Source organism: Canis lupus, chromosome 9 (assembly GCF_048164855.1).
Source record: "Canis lupus baileyi chromosome 9, mCanLup2.hap1, whole genome shotgun sequence".
Taxonomy (NCBI): Eukaryota; Metazoa; Chordata; class Mammalia; order Carnivora; family Canidae; genus Canis; species Canis lupus.
In genome coordinates this window covers 71416965-71438550 of record NC_132846.1, presented here as the reverse complement: position 1 = coordinate 71438550, position 21586 = coordinate 71416965, and the positions used below count along the sequence as shown (strand labels likewise).

General features: G+C 49.0%; 1 protein-coding gene across 11 annotated transcripts in view; it reads right to left on the bottom strand.

The window, feature by feature from the left end:
* Positions 1-10531: 10531 nt before the first annotated feature.
* Positions 10532-21586, bottom strand: part of PPP2R5C (protein phosphatase 2 regulatory subunit B'gamma) — a 123374-nt gene continuing 112319 nt past the window's right edge. For 3 of the 11 annotated variants that reach the window (XM_072839971.1, XM_072839972.1, XM_072839977.1), the window contains 2 exons: positions 19316-19432; positions 10532-13313 (listed from right to left, as the gene is read on the bottom strand). In XM_072839971.1, the coding sequence (XP_072696072.1) occupies positions 13182-13313; positions 19316-19432 (249 nt within the window). In that variant the 3' untranslated portion in view covers positions 10532-13181. Of the gene's footprint in view, positions 13314-14435; positions 14555-15563; positions 15635-19282; positions 19433-21586 lie in introns of all 11 variants that reach the window. The other 8 variants (XM_072839973.1, XM_072839979.1, XM_072839976.1 and 5 more) reach the window with 6 other exon arrangements.

Below are 21586 nucleotides of genomic sequence, written 5' to 3'. Positions count from 1 at the left end.
AAGGTGATGTCTGTTTGTAAAATCAGTGCAGGTATTCCAGAATGTTCCAGAAAGATAGACATCCTTAGAATACTTATATATATAATGTTATATATATAACGTTAATAGGTGAAGAAACTTAGAATGTTTTATATATATAAATATATAAATATACACACATATTCTATGATATTTGGTATATGTTACATTTTAAGTTACTATATATATGGGTATGCACATACTATGATTCTATGCACACTGTTTTGGAACCTCCTTGTTTCATCCAAACATAGATGTGCTCAAATCAGTCTCCATTTGGAACAGCGAAAGCCTCTACAAATTGACTCCTGTGCACTTTTAACATTCTTCTTTAACGCATTCTTTCTTTGAGCACACCCTATCCTGGCAGGGTGTTTTCACATGTATCATGTGTGGAGTTATGACCTTGTTTTTGTCCTTGTTTGGAGATTAAGTATGGATTAAGGAGAAGCTTGTGGGTGCCACATTGACATGGGGTGGACTTGTGATAGATCGTTTTCTATGGTAACTTGGCTGGGCCATGGTACCCAGATACATGGTCAAAACGTATTCTGGATGTTTCGGTAAGGGTGTTTTGGGAAGAGATTAACATTTAAATCGTGGGCTTTGAGGAAAGCAGATTGCTCTCCATAATGTGGATGGGCCTCATCCAATCAGTTGAAGGCCTAAATAGACCAAAAGTCTGACAGCGGATGGTCTTCAGCCTTGAACTGCACCACTGGCTCTTCCCTGGATCTCTGGCATGCCAGACTACCTTGCAGATTTTGGATTTGCCAGCCTCTGTAATAACATGAACCTGTTTGTCCATCTGCCCACCCATCCATCCATCGATCCTGTTGGTTCTATATCTCTGGAAAACCCTGATTAATACAGCATGGTTAAGTGGAGTTTCTTCAAGCATTTTTTAAAATCACTTCTGGTTTAGACTTTCTTGTCTGGGGTTAGTTTGAGTTATATTTTCCTAGAAAATTATCCATTTCAAATGGGTTTCAAATTTATCTACAACTATTGTGCAAAGCAGTCTCTTATGATTTTAGAAAATGTCCTCTGTATTAATGCTTATTTTTCATTTGTTATTATTTATTTTGGATATTTAGGGGTTGACATGTGCCATTAAAAAAAAAAAAACAACTGGCTAGTGACTCATTTATTTGTTGATTTTTTTTAAAGATTTTATTTATTTATTCATAGAGACAGAGAGAGAGAGAGGCAGAGACACAGGCAGAGGGAGGAGCAGGCACCATACAAAGAGCCTGATGTGGGACTCGATCCACCGTCTCCAGGATCACGCCCTGGGCTACAGGCGGCGCTAAACTGCTGCGCCACTGGGGCTGCCCGATTTGTTGATTTTTTTGAAAAGTAATTGATCAGTTTTACTTTTTTTCTGGTTTCAAACTTCACTAAATTTCAACCCTTTTTTCTTTATTCCTACTTTCTGTTTTTTTAAAATTCTTTTCAATTTCTTTTTGTTAATGAATTATTGCTTTTAGAATAATAAAAAATGTTTTTGTTGTTACACTCTGCTTTCTTTTCAGACCAACCCTTGGTGTTCCGTCAAATCATTGGACCCAATATTAGTTTTTATTACTTTAAAATTTTTGCTTATTTATTTAAGGCAGGTTTATTGGGATATAGTTTAAATATGGCAAGATTAACACCTTTAAACATAATATTCTGTAAGTTTTGACAAACACAGATAAGCGGTGTGGTTACCACTACAATTAAGATGTGGAGTTTCCCCATCACCTCCCAAAAAGCTGCCTTATGCCCTTCTGTGGTTGTTCCTTCTTCACCCCAGGTCCTGGCAACCACTGATCAGATTTCTAGAGCTCCTCTGCCCTAAAGATCATAGCAAAAGGAATCAAACATCATGTAGCTTTTGGTATCTAAATTTTTTCACTTAAAGTTTTTGAGATTCATCCACATTAAATGTATCAGAATGTATCAATTCAAATTTTTTTTAATTGGTGAGGAGTATTCCATTGTATGGATACAACCAACTTGTTTTTCATTCACAGTTGGTGGGTATTTTGTGTTTCAATTTTTGACAATTAAAAGTAAAGCTGCAGGGTGCCTCGGTGGCTCAGTGGTTGAGCATCTGACTCTTGGCCCTCAGCTCAGGTCTCGATCTAAGTGTTGTGAGTTTGAGCCTCCTTAAAAAAGTCAACAAAGCTGCTCTAAACATTCTGATATAAGACTGGAAGAAATATGATTTCACTTCTGTTGGGTAAACACTTTTTTTTCTGGTATTTAGGAAGGCTTACAAATGGAATGATTGGGCCATATGGTAAGTGGAAAGTATATGTTTAATCTGAAAGAAACTACCAGATTGATTTCCAAAGTGGCCACACCATTTCACATCCTCACCAGCAATGAATGAGAGCTCCTGTTACTCTACCCTCTAAATACTTGATATCGTTAGGTTTTTAATTATAGTTATTCACGTAGCTGTAGATTATAATGATTTTAATTTACATTGCCCTAATAACTAATGATGTTAGACATCCTTTTACTTTCTGCTTTTAATAATATTACCTTGTTGCTTTTTTTTTTTTTACCTTGTTGCTTTGTAACTTAAAAAACATTTTTTTAGGGGTCCCTGGGTGGCTCAGTCGGTTGGGCATCTGCCTTCAGCCTGCTTCTCCCTCTTCCTCTGCCCACAGCTCCCCCTGCTTGTGCATATGTACTCTCTCTCTCTGTCAAATAAATACAATTTTTTAGATTTATTTATTTGAGAGAGAGAGAGTGAGCAGAGGGAGGGGCAGAGGGAGAGGGTGAGAAGCAGACTCCCTGCTGAATGTGGAGCCCAACACGGCTCGATCTCATGACCCTGAGATCCTGACCCAAGCTGAAATAAGTCCCAATGCTTAACCAACTGAGCCACCCAGACACCCCTTTTTGCAGCTTTTTATGTTGGCTATTCAACTTACTTAAAATTTTTTGATACGGATTTTGAAAGCTATGAATTTATGTCTAAGTATAGTGTTGGCTGCATCCCACAGATTGATATGTCACTGTTTAGTTACTATTATTCTGAGAAATGCTGCAGTGAATTTGTATTTTTCTCTTGATCTTGGAGTTATTTGGTGGGTTAAAAATTTCCAGGTGGAAAGACCTTTGAGGACGTTTTGTTCTTAATTTCCAGTTTTGTCACATGGCAGGCAGAGTGCTGTTGTATTATTCTGTTTGGAATTTCAGATTTTTGTGGCTTAGTATGTGATCAGTTTTCATAAATATTGCAGGTGAACTTAAAAAGCAGTGTTCTCTGATTTAAAGACTAGAGTTTGATGTCCATCTGCATGATCCACCTTATTTTATTTAGATCTACTTTGCTTCTAAATTTAAAAAAAAATTCTCTTTTTAATTTGATGTCTGAATCTGAGAGACATTAAAGCCTCCTTCTTTAAAAAAAAAACTTGTTTTTAAAATATTTTTATCTATTTATTTGAGAGAGAGAGAGAGCATGAGTGGGGGGAGAGGGGTGGTGGCACAGAGGGAGAGGGAGAGGGAGAAGCAGCAGGCTCTGGGCTGAGCAGGGAGCTTGATGCGGAGCTCGATCCCAGGACCCTGGGATCATGGCTTGAGCTGAAGGCAGATGCTTGGCCACCTGACGCCCTGATTTTGTGGTTTTCTGAAGCTTGTTCTGTAGGACGTTCCTCAGGAAGGGCTCAAGGGAAGGAACTCTTGCATCCTTGTGATTCTTTCTCTGCTTTTCAAAGCCAATTATCAGATTCACTGGCTATAAACAAAAACAAACAAAAAACCCCTAATCATCCTTGCCTCCTATTTTCTTGGGAATCTTGAACACGTTGCTCCGTTGTGCTTAACACAAGATGTCAGATGAAGCCATCTGGGCCTGTTTTCCCAGTCTTCAGCCTTGACCCGGTGATCAAAGGGTACATTCCACTTGAGGGACTGGAGTGTCACCTGTCACCTCTAACCTTATCGACCCCCTGCGTAGAATTCCTTACCACCTTCTCACTGCCTGCAGGCTAGAGTCCAAATTCCTTAGAAGAATTGGTGGGTTTCAGTGACCCAGCCCTGCAGGGTCGAGGCCACTCTCCCTGGCCACTCTGGTGACAGCCTAGCCCAGCAAAACTTCATGCCTCCCCCATCCATGGATCTTTTATGTGTCCCTTTGCTTGGAGCATTCCCCACTTTCACGGGGGGAGCCCCCCTGTAGTCTTGCCCTTCCCTGTCGTGATATGCACGTTTGAACCTGATTTGCTGGGCTGTCCTGGTTACACAGAAGTGGGATGTCTGTGTTGCTCATCAGCACCTCGATGCTGAGCATCAAAATGTTGCAACGAGCAGGCGTCCTGTTCCCACGGCCCTTCCTGCTGCAGACACACTGTCCCTGGTGTGTGTCCCAGCCCTCTGCACCCTCACCCACTTCACCCAGTGAGCCAAGTACCCTATTGCATGGGGATGGAGCTGAGTAGTAGGGGACAAATGAAAGAGCTGCTGAGGTCCCCATCTACTGGTGGAAGCACTTGACTAAGAAACAAATATAATTACAGATTGTATCAGGGCTCGGAAGGAAATGGGGAGTTCCCAAGCTTGACAGGGTGGTCAGAGAAGGCCGCTCTCAGGAGAAAACACTGACGTTTACACGTGCAGGATAGAAAGAAGTCAGCCATGCGACTCTGGGGATGGGGGTGGGCAATGATGGCCTGTGCAAAGGCCCTGGGGTGGAAAAGAGGTGAGAAAGAGAGGCCAGTGATGGACACATGGGACGTGGGAAGGAGTTCAGGCTTCATCTGAGTGCCATGTGAAGCCCCTCAAGGGTTTTAAACAAGAGGGGGACGTGATCACTGTTTTGAGATGCTGTCGAGGGAAGGATAGAGGCCAAGAGCAAAGGTGGGACAGGGCAGGCAGAGAGATGGGTCTGGAGGCACAATCTCCAGGATTTACGACTCCAGGCTGGGTTTCTGGCTTGGCCGAGGGTGTGGGGCTGTGCCACCACCAGATGGAGACAGAGGCAGGGCGGGGCTGGGGGGACATGAGCGTCAAGGCCATCGTCCCAGGCTCCCTGAGTCCCAGGGCCTGCAGGCCCAGACATCTGGTGTCTGGAATCCTTCTGTCCTCACTGAGGTAAAATTTTCACCCTGGGAGGCTGGATTTAATTTTGATTTTTTTTTTTTTTGTATTCAAGTTTTACAAGGTCAACTGGTAGAAAATATGGGCATTTCTTCTTCTTTTTTTTTTTTAAGTTAGAAAATGTGTGGCTATAGATGACTGAGCATTTCTGGTCCATCCTGAACAACAGACCGAAGATGATTCCAAAGCCTTCTTCCAAAGGTTCTGGGAAACTTAGGTTTTAATATGGGACAATTTTTCTATTCAGGAAACATCTGAATTTTTACTTAGTAAAAATGTTTCCATAAGAGGCTCACCACCTATCTCAAACCAACCTTTCAAATATGCAATTCCTCGAGGCATTAAGAAAAATCCACAACCTAGAAAGAACGCAGGGGCAGCAGCATAAGGGGCTGCCCACAGCTACACAACTCTGAGGTCCTATTAAACGCGTCCAAACCAGGACGCCTAGGGGGCTCAGTCGGTTGAGTGTCCAACCTCTTTTTTTTTTTTTTTTAAGATTTTATTTATTTATTTAAAGTGATTTATTTTAAATATTTATTTATCCATGAGAGACAGAGACAGAGAGAGAGGCAGAGATACAGGCAGAGGGAGAAGCAGGCTGCATGCAGGGAGCCCGATGCAGGACTCGATCCCGGGACTTGATCCCACGCCCTGGGCCGAAGGCAGATGCCCAACCACTGAGCCACCCAGGCGTCCTGAGCATCCAACTCTTGATTGCAGCTCAGGTCATGATCTTGGGGTTGTGGGATCAAGTCCTGCATTCTGGCTTTGCACTCAGCGGGGAGTCTGGTTGTGATTCTCTCTCCCTCTCCTTCTGCCCCCCCCCCCACCCTGCAGTTCGTGCTCAAATAAATAAAATCTTTAAAAAAAAGAAACCCCCAAACTTCCACGTCCAACCCGCTGGGTTGCAGCACTCACTAGTTAGGGGCTTTCTTTCTCTGAGTCTACTTCATTTTCCGTAAAATGAGGACTTTGAAGTAGACCAGGGTTCCCGGAATTCTGGATTTCATAGGTCAGGAGCAGAGTAGGATTGGGGAGGAAGACACAGTATCGCCACCTCTTTCCAAGTATGGAATTATAGAAGAAACTACTATAATTTATGTTTGCCATTTCATGAAGGTACACTGTAGGGCCAGAAGTGGAGGAAGAGCATGTCGGATGAAGGATAATAAGGCTTTAATGCAATTCATTCTCGAGGAACCGACTTGGCTGGTCCTTTCTCGTCCCTTAAGGACATGAAGCACTCAGTCATGCTTTGGGGCGCAGATGGGTGGTGGCGACCCGCGCCCGGTCAACAGAGACCTGACGCAGGCCCAGTGTCGCTTGGGTGGAGACTTCGGGTCTCACCTGGTGCCATGCGGGCGTCAGGACTTGGAGACGCGGGCTCTACGCTGCCCGAGCCTCGGTGGCCCTGGGTCTCCTCCCCGATGACATGCTTGCTTGGACTTGAAGTCGTGCCAATCTCCAGGCTGGAGAAAATGCTAGTAAGAGAGGATGTTAGTCGCTGTTGACCGCTTTTTTTTTTTTTTTTAAGATTTTATTTACTCATGAGAGACACAGAGAGAGAGAGGCAGAGACCCAGGCAGAGGGAGAAGCAGGCCCCATGCAGGGAGCCGGACGCGGGACTCGATCCCTAGTCTCCAGGATCAGGACCTTGACTGAAGGTGGCGCTAAACTGCTGAGCCACCCAGGCTGCCCCTGTTGACTGCTTTTTAGTTTGGGCAGGGGACCCAGGTGTCCGTCATGCTGCCTATGAATGAGTGAATGAGTGAATGAGTGAATGAGTAAATGAATGAGGTTTCTTTTGCCGGGGATTCCTGCACTCTGGAGGCTTTGGCTGGGCGTCTACGTTGCTAGGTACTAGGTGCTGGTGGCACAGTGGCCGTGCCTGAAAGTGAGGTTCTGTGTCCCGTATTTAATTCTGACGTTGCGTACAAGTGACCCCGAGCCGCCGCACGGAACTGAGCGGGGTCCCCCCAGGGTTGCCGACAGCGGCCCATGTGTCTCAGGGCCTGTTCTTTTACCGTCAGCAGGTTGGGAGCCCGGCCCGGGAATCCTCCACCTTCTCCAACGGGTTACTGGAAAGCGGGTCCTCTGACCGAGCCCGAAGGCCCGTCCTCTGTCCGCCTGTGTCGTGTCGTGGGAGGAGCAGTCAGAGGCCCGGGAGGGACCGCGGGCTCCCGGCCCCTCGACGCCGGTTAGGGACCTCTCTGCACCCCCGCTCCCTTGGCTGCAAGGACCTCCGTCCGGCCACTGCCCCCAGCTCCTGGCAGGTCGCCCCAAGCCCTGGGAAGTTCCTGCCGGACGAGCCTCTTTTCCTCCCTGGGGTCCTTGGGCCACGCTGTCCCGGCCACGCTGCCAACGGGGTCGGGGGCGGCTGTGGGCTGCACGGTGTCAGCCGGCCTGGGGGGCGAGGCACAAAGCAGCCAGTAAACGTGCCTCGGCCCGTAACACCCTGCGTGGCCAGGCTCCGGGGCACCTCGCCGCTTGGCACCACGCGCTCGGCCGGGAGCAGCGCCCTGGGAGGGGCCGTCGGGCTGCGGGCCTAGCCTCTCGGGGGCCGCCCGACGCCCCTTCTCCCGCGGCTGACCCGACCCGGGTCCTCGCTGTCATAAACCGTGACCGAGAGTAGCAGTGTTGCTTCCTTCTGGGTCCTTCCAGGGAAGGACGCACCTGGGATGGTCTCGGGCGTCCCTAACGTGGGAGCAGCCCCGCGCCACCGCACCCTGGGCCACCAGGCCACTCAGGCTCCGGGAAGCCGGGCCCTCTGCACCTGATGCTGGGCGACCCCGCTCACGCGGCCCGCACGTGGCGCGCTTTTTATTCTGGTCTCTTGAAACTCAGGAGGGAAACGGTTCTGCAAGAAGCGACCTCCGGCTCTCCTTCCGCCGCAGAACCATCTGGATTTCGACTACACGGAACAAAAGAGAACAATTTATCGAACTGTAAGACTTACCGGGGACGTGGTTTGCTTTTAGGCTCAAGAGCAGCCACGGAGTGTGGCCGAGGGGGTCAGCCTGGTTTTTGTGGGTTCAGCGGTGCCCCAACATTTGCCCAGCCTCAGGGCCAAGTCTTGTTCAGGAGGTGACCCTGCTTTGGTCTCAGGCAGTGTGCTCCGTCTGGACTTTTTTTTTTTTTAAGATTTTATTTATTTATTCATAAGAGACACACAGAGAGAGAGGCAGAGACACAGGCAGAGGGAGAAGCAGGCTCCCCGCAGGGAGCCCGACGCGGGACTCGATTCCAGGACCCCGGGGTCACACCCTGGGCCAAGGCAGATGCTCAACTGCTGAGCCACCCAGGTGTCCCTGGACTAACTTCTTGCTGGGGGAACCCTAAACACTCTGTCCTCTCGTGTTCACCCCCACATGCTCATGTTAGGGGTGGAGCGTGGGCTCCCGGAGAAAACCCCAAGCAGGGCAGAGCAGGCGATGACCGTGGCGCAGTCACCGGCTACAAGGTGCCTTTACATTCACAATTAATTTGCGGCCGGTTTCTCCAAGATGCATTTCAGAGACAGAAACGAAGATGCCAAGGAGGTGGCTGCGGCTGGGCCAGCGACAGGCCACCCGGGGCCGACCTCTCGGTGTGCTGCTCCAGGGTGCGGGGCCGCCCAACGTCCCAGGCATCCTTACCCCGACCGTGAGCGGATCCTGTGTGCTGGGGGTGGGGGTGGGGGAGCAGAGGCCGAGCACCCGGACCAGGACCAGACGCCCCGGGGACCCGGCTGCTGCATGCAAGCCGCGGCCCGAAGGCGCCTGGCTCCGCGCTCCCAGGGCGTCCGTCCCTCCCTGGCTGTTCGCAGGGCACCCAGGTCCTCCGCGGGGCAAGTGAGCCAGGGGGGGTCTGGGACGTACCTGTGGTCCCCGACGGTAGCCCCGTAAGCCACCGCAGGGCCCTGGAGCGCACTTTGCTGCGCCCCCCGCGTCCCCGGGGGCCGGAACCCTGGCGCGATGGTGAGTGACCACCGACGCATCAGCCTCTAAGATAAACCACACGTGCTGAGCGGTTTCTAGAAGCGCCCCGGGGAGCCAGTCGGGGTCTCCCCGGGCCGCCCCGTTGGGAGGCAGGTGGACGAGGCTGCGGGGCCCACCCAGGCTTTGGCAGAGCGCGCGTGGGGCCGGGCGCCTCTCCCGCCGCTGCTCCCATTTCCTTCTCCAGATGGCCCGTCCAGGGGGTCTGCAACTTTCGGACACCGGAATCGGCTTTTCCTCCCCAAAGGAAATCTTGCATAAACCCCGTCGCCGAGCCGAAGTCCTGATACACTTGCAGGTTCGTTTGGGGACGTTATAAAGCCAACGCCCGGGACAGAAGCAGCTGTGCTGCTGGTCCCCGCAGGGGGGAAAGTTGGTGTCACGTGCCTGTTTTTTTTTTTTTTTGGTCATTGAAATATTACAAACCTTGACTTTATGTAAGAACGTAGCTTCCGAAGTGTGAAGGCCGCGGGGCTGGATGCTTCCTGGGTCCCTCCAGTTCTAGAAGCCAAGTGCACGGTGAGAAGCCCTCCCGTGCTCAGAGCCACCCCCTGCACCCCGCCCAGGGGTTCCTCTAGATGTCCCACCTGCTGCGGCGAGGGGATGGACAGATGGACTCCAGGATCACGCTGCCTGGGCTGAAGCCGGGCTCCACTCAGCACCTCTGTGACCCTGGGCAAGTGATGTGCCCTCTGGTGTCCCCATGTGCTCACCTGTCAATGAGGGGGACAGCGGCAAATACTCTGGCCGGCCGTGGGAGTTGAGTGAAGCAGCCCAGCCTCCCGAGCCCCTGGCACAACGTACCGGTTCTCCCGGAAGGACACAGACCGGTTCCACCTGCTACCTGGGGCCAGGAGCAGCTGGAGGCTGGGCTCGCGGCATGCGCCCCCTTTTACGGAGTCTCCCGGGGACCCCTGAGCTGCAGATGCCGCCGGACACGGCCAGGGCCCAGGTGCACCACACTTAAGGGGTCCTCTGACCCAGTGCACCTGCCCCCGGGGGGGAAGTGGGGCACGTGTGGTTCTCCAAACTCCCATGGGGCTCTGGGTGGTTTGTGGCAATGACTCGGGGGAAGAGCTCGATTCTCGGCCTGTTGTGTTGACTGTTCATTCATGGCGTCAGTGAGGATGAGGCAGGTCCCCCATGAAGACGGGGGTGGGTCCGCCCAGACTCCAAGTTCAGATTCCCAGAGCTTCTACTCTGTTCCCAGGACAGTAATTTCAAGAATCTCGAACATCACGATTTGGGCTCAAATAATCCTATAAACTGCTCTGTCTCACACTCGTCTACGCAAAGCAGAGAGGGGGTGGAAAGGCACCTCTACTTTCCCCCCAAGGGAGGTGAACAGCAGCCCCCGGAAGGGCCAAGGGAAGCCTGAGAACCACCAGGCCTGGCTGGCCCAACACCATGGCTAAATTTAGTGTCATGATGAGCAATAAAATTCACATGTTCTTTATTTAGTCCATATAATACACCATTTTTAGAGGTTTTTCTTTTTTAAAATTGGATAAAAGAGCATATTAAATGGCACGTGTATGAAGTTTTCTCTTCATAAACAATGTCAGAACAAAAAGTTTTGAATTACAAAATGTTAAAAAATATGTAGGTACTTAACATTTCACTAAAGCGTAAAGTTACAGATATCTTCTAAAGAAAAATAATTGTGCCACTTACCTATTTTTGCTGTTTCTATGAACTTTTTTTTATTCTGTACATAGGACATTTTGTACAAAATATGAAGTCTACATTTTTATTACTTATTACCATAAAACAAAGATACAATGTATGTACAATATTAAAAGGAAGCCATACTAAAGCCACACTAAAAAGACACTCGGAATAGTGACATTTCTGATGTACAGATACATTTTGGAAAGAGTGAAGATGCCGAAAGAACGCAGAACTTTATGAAGAAAAACAGTCACCGGTTTATTTTCAATGTAGTACTTTTGAAATCAGTTTGGTACAGAATAAACAGTGTATCTATATAATAATATATAAGTTGAACAATTAGCACAGGGAGTCTGAGTACTAACTAGGAAAACTTTAATAGGCCAAAATATTAAATAATACTCTTGTCAAAGAAAATTAGTCTCTCTCAAAACGTATTTTCCCCCCCTTTTTGGTGAATGTTTGTCTTCAATAAAGAGCAGAAATAAAACCTCGACAAAAAGGTGTTCTTACAGGTTGAGCTTTATACAATCACCCAATCGTGGATATTTTGCTTTTTATCTAGGGCAGAAGAGAGTCTTCCCAGAACCCTCTCTCACACACATACTGAACATCCAAAATCAAGGATATTTGAGAGTCTATCAGCTAAAGACGGAAGTTCAAACAATGGTATATCAAAATACATAAGACGCTGCTTTATACAATAAAAAGCACCCTTTTTCCCTCAAAAGGAGAAGGCATCTAAACTTTTTTTTTTTTAAATTATAAATTTCATAATGGTAAAATGGATAGGTAACTTGTCAAGTTTCTCAGGAAGTGTTTCTTCTCGCAAAGTGGCCTTTCCCACTTTCAGCTGGGGCGATCTTTTTAGTTAGTACTTGGCTCCTAACCCAGAACCACCCTCCACCCCCACCCCCCCATGATCTTCCTCCAGGGACACAAGGAAATAAACATCGTGGGTGGATGTTAAGTGACACCACATCGGCTTTCCACAATGTTTCCATGGACACCCGAGACCTCAATTAAAATACAGATCCTAAAAGCAGCCACATTTTTATCTTTTATGCATCAAGACATTTAACGTGAACTTTAATATAGTCTTATGCCAGAGACAAAAGAACCTAGAATCACTAGCAGTACGCATCTCAAACAGCTCTCAAGCGGGATAAAAGACGTCAAAATACTGGCCACCCTGAGAGAAATACAGAGCAGACGAAGCACTAGGTGTAAAGGGTTTTCTCTCCGTGCTATTCCATCCCAAACAAAAAGCTCGACACATGCAAGGAAGTCCGTGAACTCTAATAGCAGCATTTGAAGACCGATGGGAACTTAGACGCTGTATTTTCCTTATGAGGTGTTTAGAATGTGTGCTCTTTTGGCCTGGACACGGTTCAAGCGGTTCGCTGCAGCCCTCCTGCCGCGGCCGCCCGTCTGAGGTCCGGGGACCACGTCGCGGCAGCCAGGGGACATCGGGGCAGCGCCCGGCACCGGCCGTGGCCTCCTGCTACTTTCTGCCCAGAGGCACCTGCAGCTCTCATCAGGCCAGGAACTGGCCCGACTCAAGATGACCTCCTTCTACTTGCTAGAAAACGTAGAAAATGAATTCTTAGAGATGATAACTTTTATTAACTCAAGAGCCTTGTTACAGGGCAATAATGTTTAAGTAGAGAAAAATAAGAGCCTGCAAACGACAACAAAAATGGACACATCATTTTAAAATTCCAATTCCGGTCAAGGTAGACAGAGAAAGCTCTGTTTAAAATAAGTTTCTCCTATGAGCTTAATTCCCGGAGCCCCTGGTGCTGGACCCCGGGCTTGGAAATATGGCTTTAGCTATACACAACACAAGTGACACCGCATACGCGTCACTAATCAAAGTAAAGAGATACCATCGGAAAACACAGCGGCTGAGGATTGTCATGTCATGTTTCCCAGTAAGTTATGTTAGAACGATGACAGCAAAGAACCAGCTCAATGAGATAAAAAGAAAGGAAAAAAACAGAGAGAGAGAGAGAGAGAGAGAGAGAGAAGCTATTGGCGTAACAATCATGGAGAAACAATGGAACAAGTTGTAGAGTCTTCAAAAATATGTAATACTTTTTTAAAACTGTTCCTTTGATTTGAAGAACATTGATATTCTCCTAGAACCACTTATTTGATTTTGAATGACGGCGGATTCCGGCCGGGGAGGACGTGAAGAGGCAGGCCGGGGAGCTGTCCTTAGCTCTGACTGGGGAAGCGGTGGCCGGGCCACCATTGTTTGAACTCCTAATCTCGAGCTGAGGCCGAAGCGCGTTATTGCCTACAGAACGGGGTCGAAGAAAAGCTCTGACTCTGAGTGTAACTGATTTGTATGGCACAAAAAGGATGTATTTTCTACAGAATCCGGGGAAGCCCGGGCAGGCCCGCGGGGGGCTAGCGGCCGTCCTGGGACACCAGCTCGTCCGCTCGGCAGTGGGCCTCCAAGGCGTTCTTGGTGTGGGGGTCCTGAGGCAGCTCGGGCTTGCGGCGCACGCCAGGCCGGTCCTTCTTCAGATCCTTCTGGGCCTGCAATGAAAAAGGCAGCGGTGTCGGCCACAAACGAAGCCGTCGGGCCAGTGAGCTCACGTCCGCGTCCCAAGTCAAAGGGCGGCCGTGAGCCGGGTGCCCAGCGCCCACGTTTGAGGGCTGCCCTGGGACCTCTGTGGCTCGGGCACAGCCAGCTGTCCCCCGCCCAGATCGGTCTCGGCCACTAGGAGACCGCTAGCGACTGGCGGCGAAGGGCTGTGTGTGCCACACTGGCACCTGGGACCCTAAAGACGTGCTGTTCTGCACAGAGGACTCGGCCCCTCTATTTTGCAAAGCCACCAGTTTTAGGAAATGTCATCAACAGCAAAAGCCTCCGATTACACACAGTGTTACTGAAGGCATTTAAGCGGCTATGTCCATTACAGAAGCCTTTCAGAAGGTGGAAATGTCCTTTGGAGGTGCATAAAAATGAATGAAAACCACATTAAAGCTGGATTTAAAGTCAAGAAAATGTCTAAAACTTCTGTCGAATGGGAAAAAGGTCCCTAAAGTAAGAGGTATGAAGTGGATCACTCTGGGGAACAAACCCTCGAGACCTGGGAAAACTGTACTTGGTTATTTACATAACATTTCCTAATATTAAGGAGTAAAAGACTCCCTTCTCCACCCCATTCTCTTCCTGAAGTTTAGAACATTGAGGTTTTACTTAAAAATTAAAAAAAAAAAAAAGAATCCTATTTTTGCATGAGGACTTGGAGGATTGTGTCTGCAAAGAAAGTGGGGTGGGTGTGTGTAGGGGGTTGATATGGGGGAGTTTACACCAAAGGCACCCATTTCCAGGAATAACATTTAAACAGTAAACAGGTCACTCAGTTTTGAGGTAGGGCCACTGCATTAATACCAGTATTTCTGAAACAAAAGCAGCCATCGAAGTCGTCTAAACAGCGTATACAGAAGACTGCCAATTAGGTAGAGACTTTAACCAGAACCAAGCCTTTCTGCCTGGCGTCTCCATCAAAGAGAAGACAGGCTTTAGAGAGAACAAATGACTTTTGTGGTGGTGAACAAACGTCTAATCGGAAAAAACTCGTTTTAAGTCAATCATCTGACACCAAAAGGGGCAAAACCACAACCACCTCTCGTAGTTTCTGGATATCTAACCTCAGCATAAAGTATACTTTTCCTGACTTTTAAAATGACTCCAGAACCTGCAGAAGTCAGACATGAAAAGTTCACATTTTTGCAGAGCTAATGCTTCTTAGGGTTCTTTGCAAATTTATCTGTGGAAACAGCAAGAACACCGAGGCTTAGGAAGAGCTTTGTGTGACATTTTAGGAATAGTTCTAGAAACGTTATGTGAATATCAACATTCATTTATGGTAAAGGCAGGAGTTTTGCTTCCCCCCCCTGAAAATTAGTGTAAGATGGCTTCGGCTGAACCACCCCCATCAGGAGGTTGTGAGGGCTGGGCACACGCCCCGAGGGACCTCAGTCACGGTGCTGAAGCATGTTTGCTCTCGCCCCCCCTGAGAGCTCAAGAGGGAAAATTCTACCCTGGATTTTATGTCCCTTCCGCGCTGAGCTGTAAAACAAAGCAAAGCGAAGCCAAACAAAACCAAGGCTTTTCCCTACTCGAGATATGTAATCACTGCTGAAATAGGCACTCCAAAGGGAAGAAACATTTTTAAAGACCAAGGCCAGGGGGACACCGGGGGGCTGGAACCAGTAAATGCCAATGGGAGGGATGGGACATGACCCCAGTAGCGTCTGGAAGGGCACAAAGTGTGCCGGACACGTGTGGGCCTCTGTGCATCGGCATCTTGGGTTGGCAGGTAAAGCAGAGCATGAGTCTCACGAACCACAAGAGGAGGAACACAGCGGGCAGGGAGGGGTGAGGTCGGCCTGGGTGGGGGTGTGTGTGCAGGCAGTGGGGGGACATGCGGGCAGTGGGGGGGTGCTGGGGGGCATGCAGGTGGTGGCGGGGGCGTGCGGGCAGAGAGCAGGGCACGGCCTCTCTGCCGCGTGTGGGCAGATCTAAGAGGCTAAGTTTATACAGTAAGTGGTAGCAGAACAGGAGGGGTTGGGTGAACCTAATCGTGCACGTTTCTGCTATGCAGTTGAGGACACAGCTAATCGAGATGTCTTGAGGGACCAGATTTGTCTTTACCATCACCAGCTGGGATGACAGGGAGAGAAGGGAAAATACTTCATGTGCACAACGTTCATTTGTCCAGGCTCGTCCTGAGCACGCGAGCCTTACACACACTCCACGTATTGAGTAAGGAGTACCTTCACTTCCCACCTTTCCGTCTCTACACCTTCCTTATCTGCATGGTTGACACTGCTTTTCTCCCGACCGACTGTTAAAAATGAGAATTGTAAACATTGTAAACGTCTCCGGTATAAATGTCATTCACATGAAATTTTACTATTTTTTCTTGGGATGTTCTAGGTAGGGTTAGACAACTTTCTCAAAAAAAGAAAAAAAAACAAAAAAAGCAAATCATGGTTCTGACAGGTCAACACATAATTGAATTTCACAAAATTCCAACCAACTGCATCCCACTTCCACGAGGACTTCCTCCCCTGCCCTTGTGCAGTCCTGCCATTTACCTCTCACCCACGTCCTGTTCTGGCCAACGTTCAAGTCATTTTAAGGAAACGTGGAGTTATTTTGGAAAAACAAAATTAGCCGAAGATAAAATTAAAAGGCTACCGAAAATATTCAGACTTTAATTTTTAGCTGTAACTTCTTATGTAAATTTGGTCTCCAAATTGTACACATAAAGTTTTCCTCCGTCGAGGTATTTTCTCTTTGCCTTAACAATGTTTTTGAGAATTTCAGGAATAGGATGCCGACATTTTTCCAATTCAGGAGAATCTATTAAATCAAATATTATATTTAAGAGACTGTACTATAAATATCTTCATCTAGATAACCTGAGATGGGGATTCATTCGATCCATAGAAATTTTTTTTTATTCAATTTTTATTTATTTATGATAGTCACACAGAGAGAGAGAGAGGCAGAGACACAGGCAGAGGGAGAAGCAGGCTCCATGTACCGGGAGCCCGACGTGGGATTCGATCCCGGGTCTCCAGGATCGCGCCCTGGGCCAAAGGCAGGCGCTAAACCACTGTGCCACCCAGGGATCCCAATCCACAGAAATCTTTAATATGTCCTAAACTTGGGTAATATTACTCTTGGGTAGTTTTATTCTTTTTCAAAGTTGTTTTGGCTATTCTGGGTCCTTTGTGTTGTCATATGAATTTTAGAATCCATATGTCATTAAAAAAAAAAAGTATGCTGAGATTCTGATGGAGATCACATTAATTCAGGGGGAACTGGTATTTTAACGGCATCAAGTCTTTCAGACCCAGGAACGTGATCATAGAAATCTAAGAGGTAAGAGCAGGGGAATGCTTTTTGTAGGGCTGTCAATTAACGGAAAACTTAGTTACATGATCTTATTATAAGAGTCATGGAAACAAATATGCTACAAGAGTCCTCCAGGAAATGCCCTGTCTGGGGAGTAGAGATTGCCTTTCGGGATGCAGCGAAGGAGATATGCCCTGTGCTAAGGGCAGGGGACAGATCAACCGGGTGGAAGTTTTCTCGGGACTGGCTATCACATAAAGACTAGGGCCGACTTCACCTGAGAGGGGAATGCTATTTTGGTTTGCCTTTTTGATCAAATACTTGATTCCTCATAGAGTCACCTTAAATTAGAAATATCACCATAATTTATGTTACATTTTGGACACAGGTCATTATTTTCCTAGCATTGATTATGATCTGTACTGGACCAAAGGATGTTCTTTTTTATTTATTTATTTATTTATTTATATTTTTATTTTTTATTTTTTGGACCAAAGGATGTTCTAAAAAAAACCCCAAACCTCCAATCCCCAAATATTTAGTGCGTAAGAACTGGCTTGTAACTCATCAGCTTCCTATCCATCTCTAAATGGTCTACACGAGTTAAAAACTAATGTGGTCACAGATTTTTGAGTAGGCTTCTTGGCAGGAGGGGCGCTAATTTGATATCCTCTGTGTCTGCAAGTAATGGGCAAGCTCTCATGTCTTTTTTTTTTTTTAAAAGATTTTATTTATTTATTCATAGAGACACAGACTGAGAGAGAGAGAGAGAGGCAGAGACACAAGCAGAGGGAGAAGCAGGCTCCATGTAGGGAGCCCGACGTGGGACTCGATCCCAGGTCTCCAGGATCACACCCCGGGCTGCAGGCAGCGCTAAACCACTGTGCCACTGGGGCTGCCCTCTCATGTCTTTAGCACACTTTAAGACATAAAATTGAAATGGTAATTTAAAAAAAGACCTCAAATTCCTGTCCTAGTGAAAAAAAAAAAAAACACAAAAAACAAAATAGGAAAATTAAAGCCCCCATAGCCAAGATGGAGAAAAATAGAAGGATTTTTGCATTTGATTAAATCTGTTCATTGCTAACAACTATGGACTCCAACTGAATCAAATAAAAACGAGTTACTGACATTCGCTAGGAGCGTATGGAGTCTCTCCCACTGCATTTCTGGTATTTTCTTTCTTTTTTTTTTTTTTGCCATTTGAAAACATTTCTGGTATTTTCAAGTTGTGTTCTTACGCTAAGGCTGGGAGCTGGCTGGGCAGGAAGAGGCACGAATGTGGTCAGTGTGGCTGCCTTCTTTGGGCAGCTCTGTGAAAAAGGAGGCTGGACCAGTGCTGTCCAATAAAAAAATAACGTGTTCCAAGTATGGAACTCCGAATTTCCCAGCAGCCACAGTAAAAGAGAGCAAAGGGTGAACTTAATTTTAATAGCATTTTAAAATTTAACTTGATATATCCAAAATGCTATCATTTCAACATGTAATCAGTAGTAAAAAGTTACAAGTGAGATGTTTTTGCATTCTTTTCTTCCTACTGAGCGTGGGGATCCCTGTGCTTTAGAGGAGATGGCCACACCGCAAGGGCTCAGCAGCCCTGTGTGGCTTGTGGCTGCGTGTCGGGACACGGCAGCCTGGGTGGTGGAGGTCCGGTGCTCCTGCTCACGCCCGATCCCATCTGATCTTGTGGGGAGTGAACTTTACTTGCATTAAAACCTCTGCTTAAGTGAGTTCCAAGCGACACGAGCACTGGTGAACCACCTGCGTCCAGCGCACAGCATACCTTGGCCGCTCTGGCCTGCGCTTCAGAATCTTAGCGCCGGATGGCGTTAGGAATTCTCAAGTAGGCCGAAGGGGATTAAAGTTTCAGAGTCAGAAAGGCCCTCGCCCCTCCGCATCCCCATTAGGTCAAGACCACACCAGCTTCCATGAACTGAAGAGAGGCAGGTACGCTCGGAAGCACGGCCACCAACAGGCTCCTCATGCCCAGGCAGGACACGTACCCTCTCTAAAGCCCAAATTGGACATATTCCCAACTTAGTACTAGGACTAAGAGTCTGTCTTGGGATCGGTGGGGATGGGACTATGTATCTCCACCACTTGGAAACAAACCACCTGAACACAGGTGTTAAGGTGAGGCGGTCCTGACAAAGCCCCAGCCTGCGGGGAACCCCGGCTCCTGACCCTTCCTGCGAGGCAGTGCGGTTCTGCTGTCGGGGAAGATGACGAGGCTCGGCCCTGGTGTCCTGAAGCCAAGGGGCAGCAGTGGCTGCTGTGGGGAACTGCCCGGGGCGCCTCTGCACCACAGCACGAGTGGAGGGTGCACAGGGAAGGCAGTGCAAAGACACCACCCTTGTGGACTGTTGGGTTTTCTGTTCAGGTGAACATCTGAGGACTGGTGAGGAGCTGAGACTATCACTGTTAACTATAAATCAAGAACATAATCAAACCTCAGGCACATACTCAAGCCTCAAAAATGACTTCTAGTAGTTTGATCACTGAGATGCACGGACGAAATACCTCCTATGGGCTGACCCGAACTTAGTTTTTAGCTTCAGCTTTGCACAGAAGGCCCTGCTGTAGATCATATAAGCTCCTAAAACCCTAGACGTTTCTTAAGCAACTCTACCTGGTGCGTCCCGGCTTAGCTCTGTGCTTTTACCTGGCGAGCCTCTTCGTTCACGGCCTTTCTCAGCATCTGCACATCTTCAAACAAAGGCCCATCTGTCTCCATTGCAACCGGAATGCTCATGGTGCTCGCTTGACTATACACTGCGTACTGCAATGCAAAGTGTGGAATCACTCTCTCTGTTAACGCTCGGGTTCTGGACTCTGGGGCCTCATCCTGGCCAGGGGCATGGCTTCCCACTGGCGCCCTCCCCAGGGCCCTCTCCTGAATGAAGCCTGCTGGGTGGTAATTAAACCAGCTTACACCTGCAGCGCCTCAGAAACAACACTTTTACTCCCCTAGGCCACCAGGGGCACCAGGCGAGGACTCTGACATAGGCTCCAGCATCCCTTCCAAGGCCTCTCTGGTCCCTGGGGCAGCACCCCACCTGGCAACCTGGCACCTGAGTCCATGTGCTCATCTGGACCACTCACAGCCCATCCCCCCCGGGCTGTGCACAGCTGCCGACCTCACTCCTTCACACCACGCTCTAACTAGCTGGAACCCTGTTAGCAATCCCACTGCTTCGTCTATACCTTGGGTGTCTTGGCCCTCTAGCCAAACTCTGAGACCTGGCTGTGCGCTCTGGGGGCAGCCCTGGGACCCATTCTCTCAGGGCTCCGTGAGCCACGGGCAGGTTTCTGGCTGCTGGCCTCTCCATTTCTGAGTGGGACATGGGGGAAGGTCACTCCAGAGGAGGCCATTGTGGTGGTTACAGTGAGCTAAGTGTGCCCTTTGTGAGGGCGGACAGGGAAGGAAGGCACATGGGTGGGGGAGATGCGAGTGGGGTGCCACCGCAAGCACGTCATACATGGCAGCAAACCTGAGGTAAATACCGTCACTGGGCTGATAGGAGGGGACTGGGGGAGCTGGGGCTCACTCACCCACCTGACCTGCCCACCCCCTTTCTGCCCACATAGCACCCCTACTTCCTCCCCTTGGCTCCTCTGATGGGACCATGGGCTCCAGGGTTGGGTGACCTCTTGGTTGCTGAGCCAGTTTTTTGGTTTTATCCTCCTGGGCCTCTCTGTGGCATGAAGGGCACAACGGATGGACCACCACTACCGCAGGGGCGTTCCTCTGCTGCTTCCCTGCCTCCCTGCCCGTGCCCGGTGGCTCCCTGTCCCCCTGTCCCCCACTCCCTGCTCCCCAGAGCTCTCGCTAACCCATGCACTCGGCCTGCAGGGGGCAGCTGCGCCTTCACGGCTCTGGCCTAGCCTCTGTTCTGGGCCCCCAGGACATCATCCTTGTTATGGCCACTGGCTCACTGGAGCCTTGGCTCGGCTGGCCTCCTCCTTTCCATGCCACCGGGCACCAGTCTGCCATCCCGATCAACCCCGCTGCTGCCCACACGTCTACAGGAGCCCCTGGGTGCACTGGCCCCTTCCAGTATACCAGACGTGTCGCTGCCAGAAAGAACTATCTGAAATGCAAGTCTGACTAGGCCACTTCACTCTTTACGACGCTACCACCTGCGCCCATTCAAGGGGATAAAATCCACATTTGTTACCTCTCCGGCTGCGTCCCAAATAATCCAGACCACATCCAGCCCCTCCTGCACAGCTAACAATCCGCCTGTGCTGAACAACTCAGCTTCCTCACTCTGCTCTCTCTGCCTCGAATTCACACTGGGTAGGTCCCCCTGGTTGACACTTCCTCTCCAAGGGGCTCAGCCTCTTGCTGGGGACACCTCGACTGTGGCTGTCCCACAGTGTGTCTTTCTGCGTCCCCGATAGGCAGGAAGACCTCCTGCCTTCCTCTCTAGCATGATCTCATCTGTGTTATAATCTGACCACCTGAAATGAATTCTCTTTGCCTCCATCTGGCTCCCCTCTCGGATCCTAAGCTCCTCGAAGCTGTGTCCTGCTCTCATCTTTGGATCTCGGGAGAGTTCCATGATTCAGGACACCCAGCTGGCGCCCATCTGCCAAGTGAGGCGGCGGCCTGCTTGGCACCGCGCCTCCAGGGGCTCAGAGAAACACAAGTGACCGCACGACTCCTCAGGTGGCGCCCTGTGTGGACTCGGCCAACGGCCGGTGCTCAGGGCAGCGCGGGGCTCTGAGTCCTCGCTGGGGCTCCGGGCAAGGAGAAGGACGGACAAGAACGCTACACGACGGTCACAGCAAAGCGAGTGCCCGCAGCAGGCCCTGGCAGGGGAGGGTTCTTACTGGGAATAGAGACCTCTGTCGGGGCTGGAGTCCACAGCAGGGTAAAGGAACACAACGTCCCCCCAGAGAAGCCCACCTCTCAGAGGAAAGCAGCCAG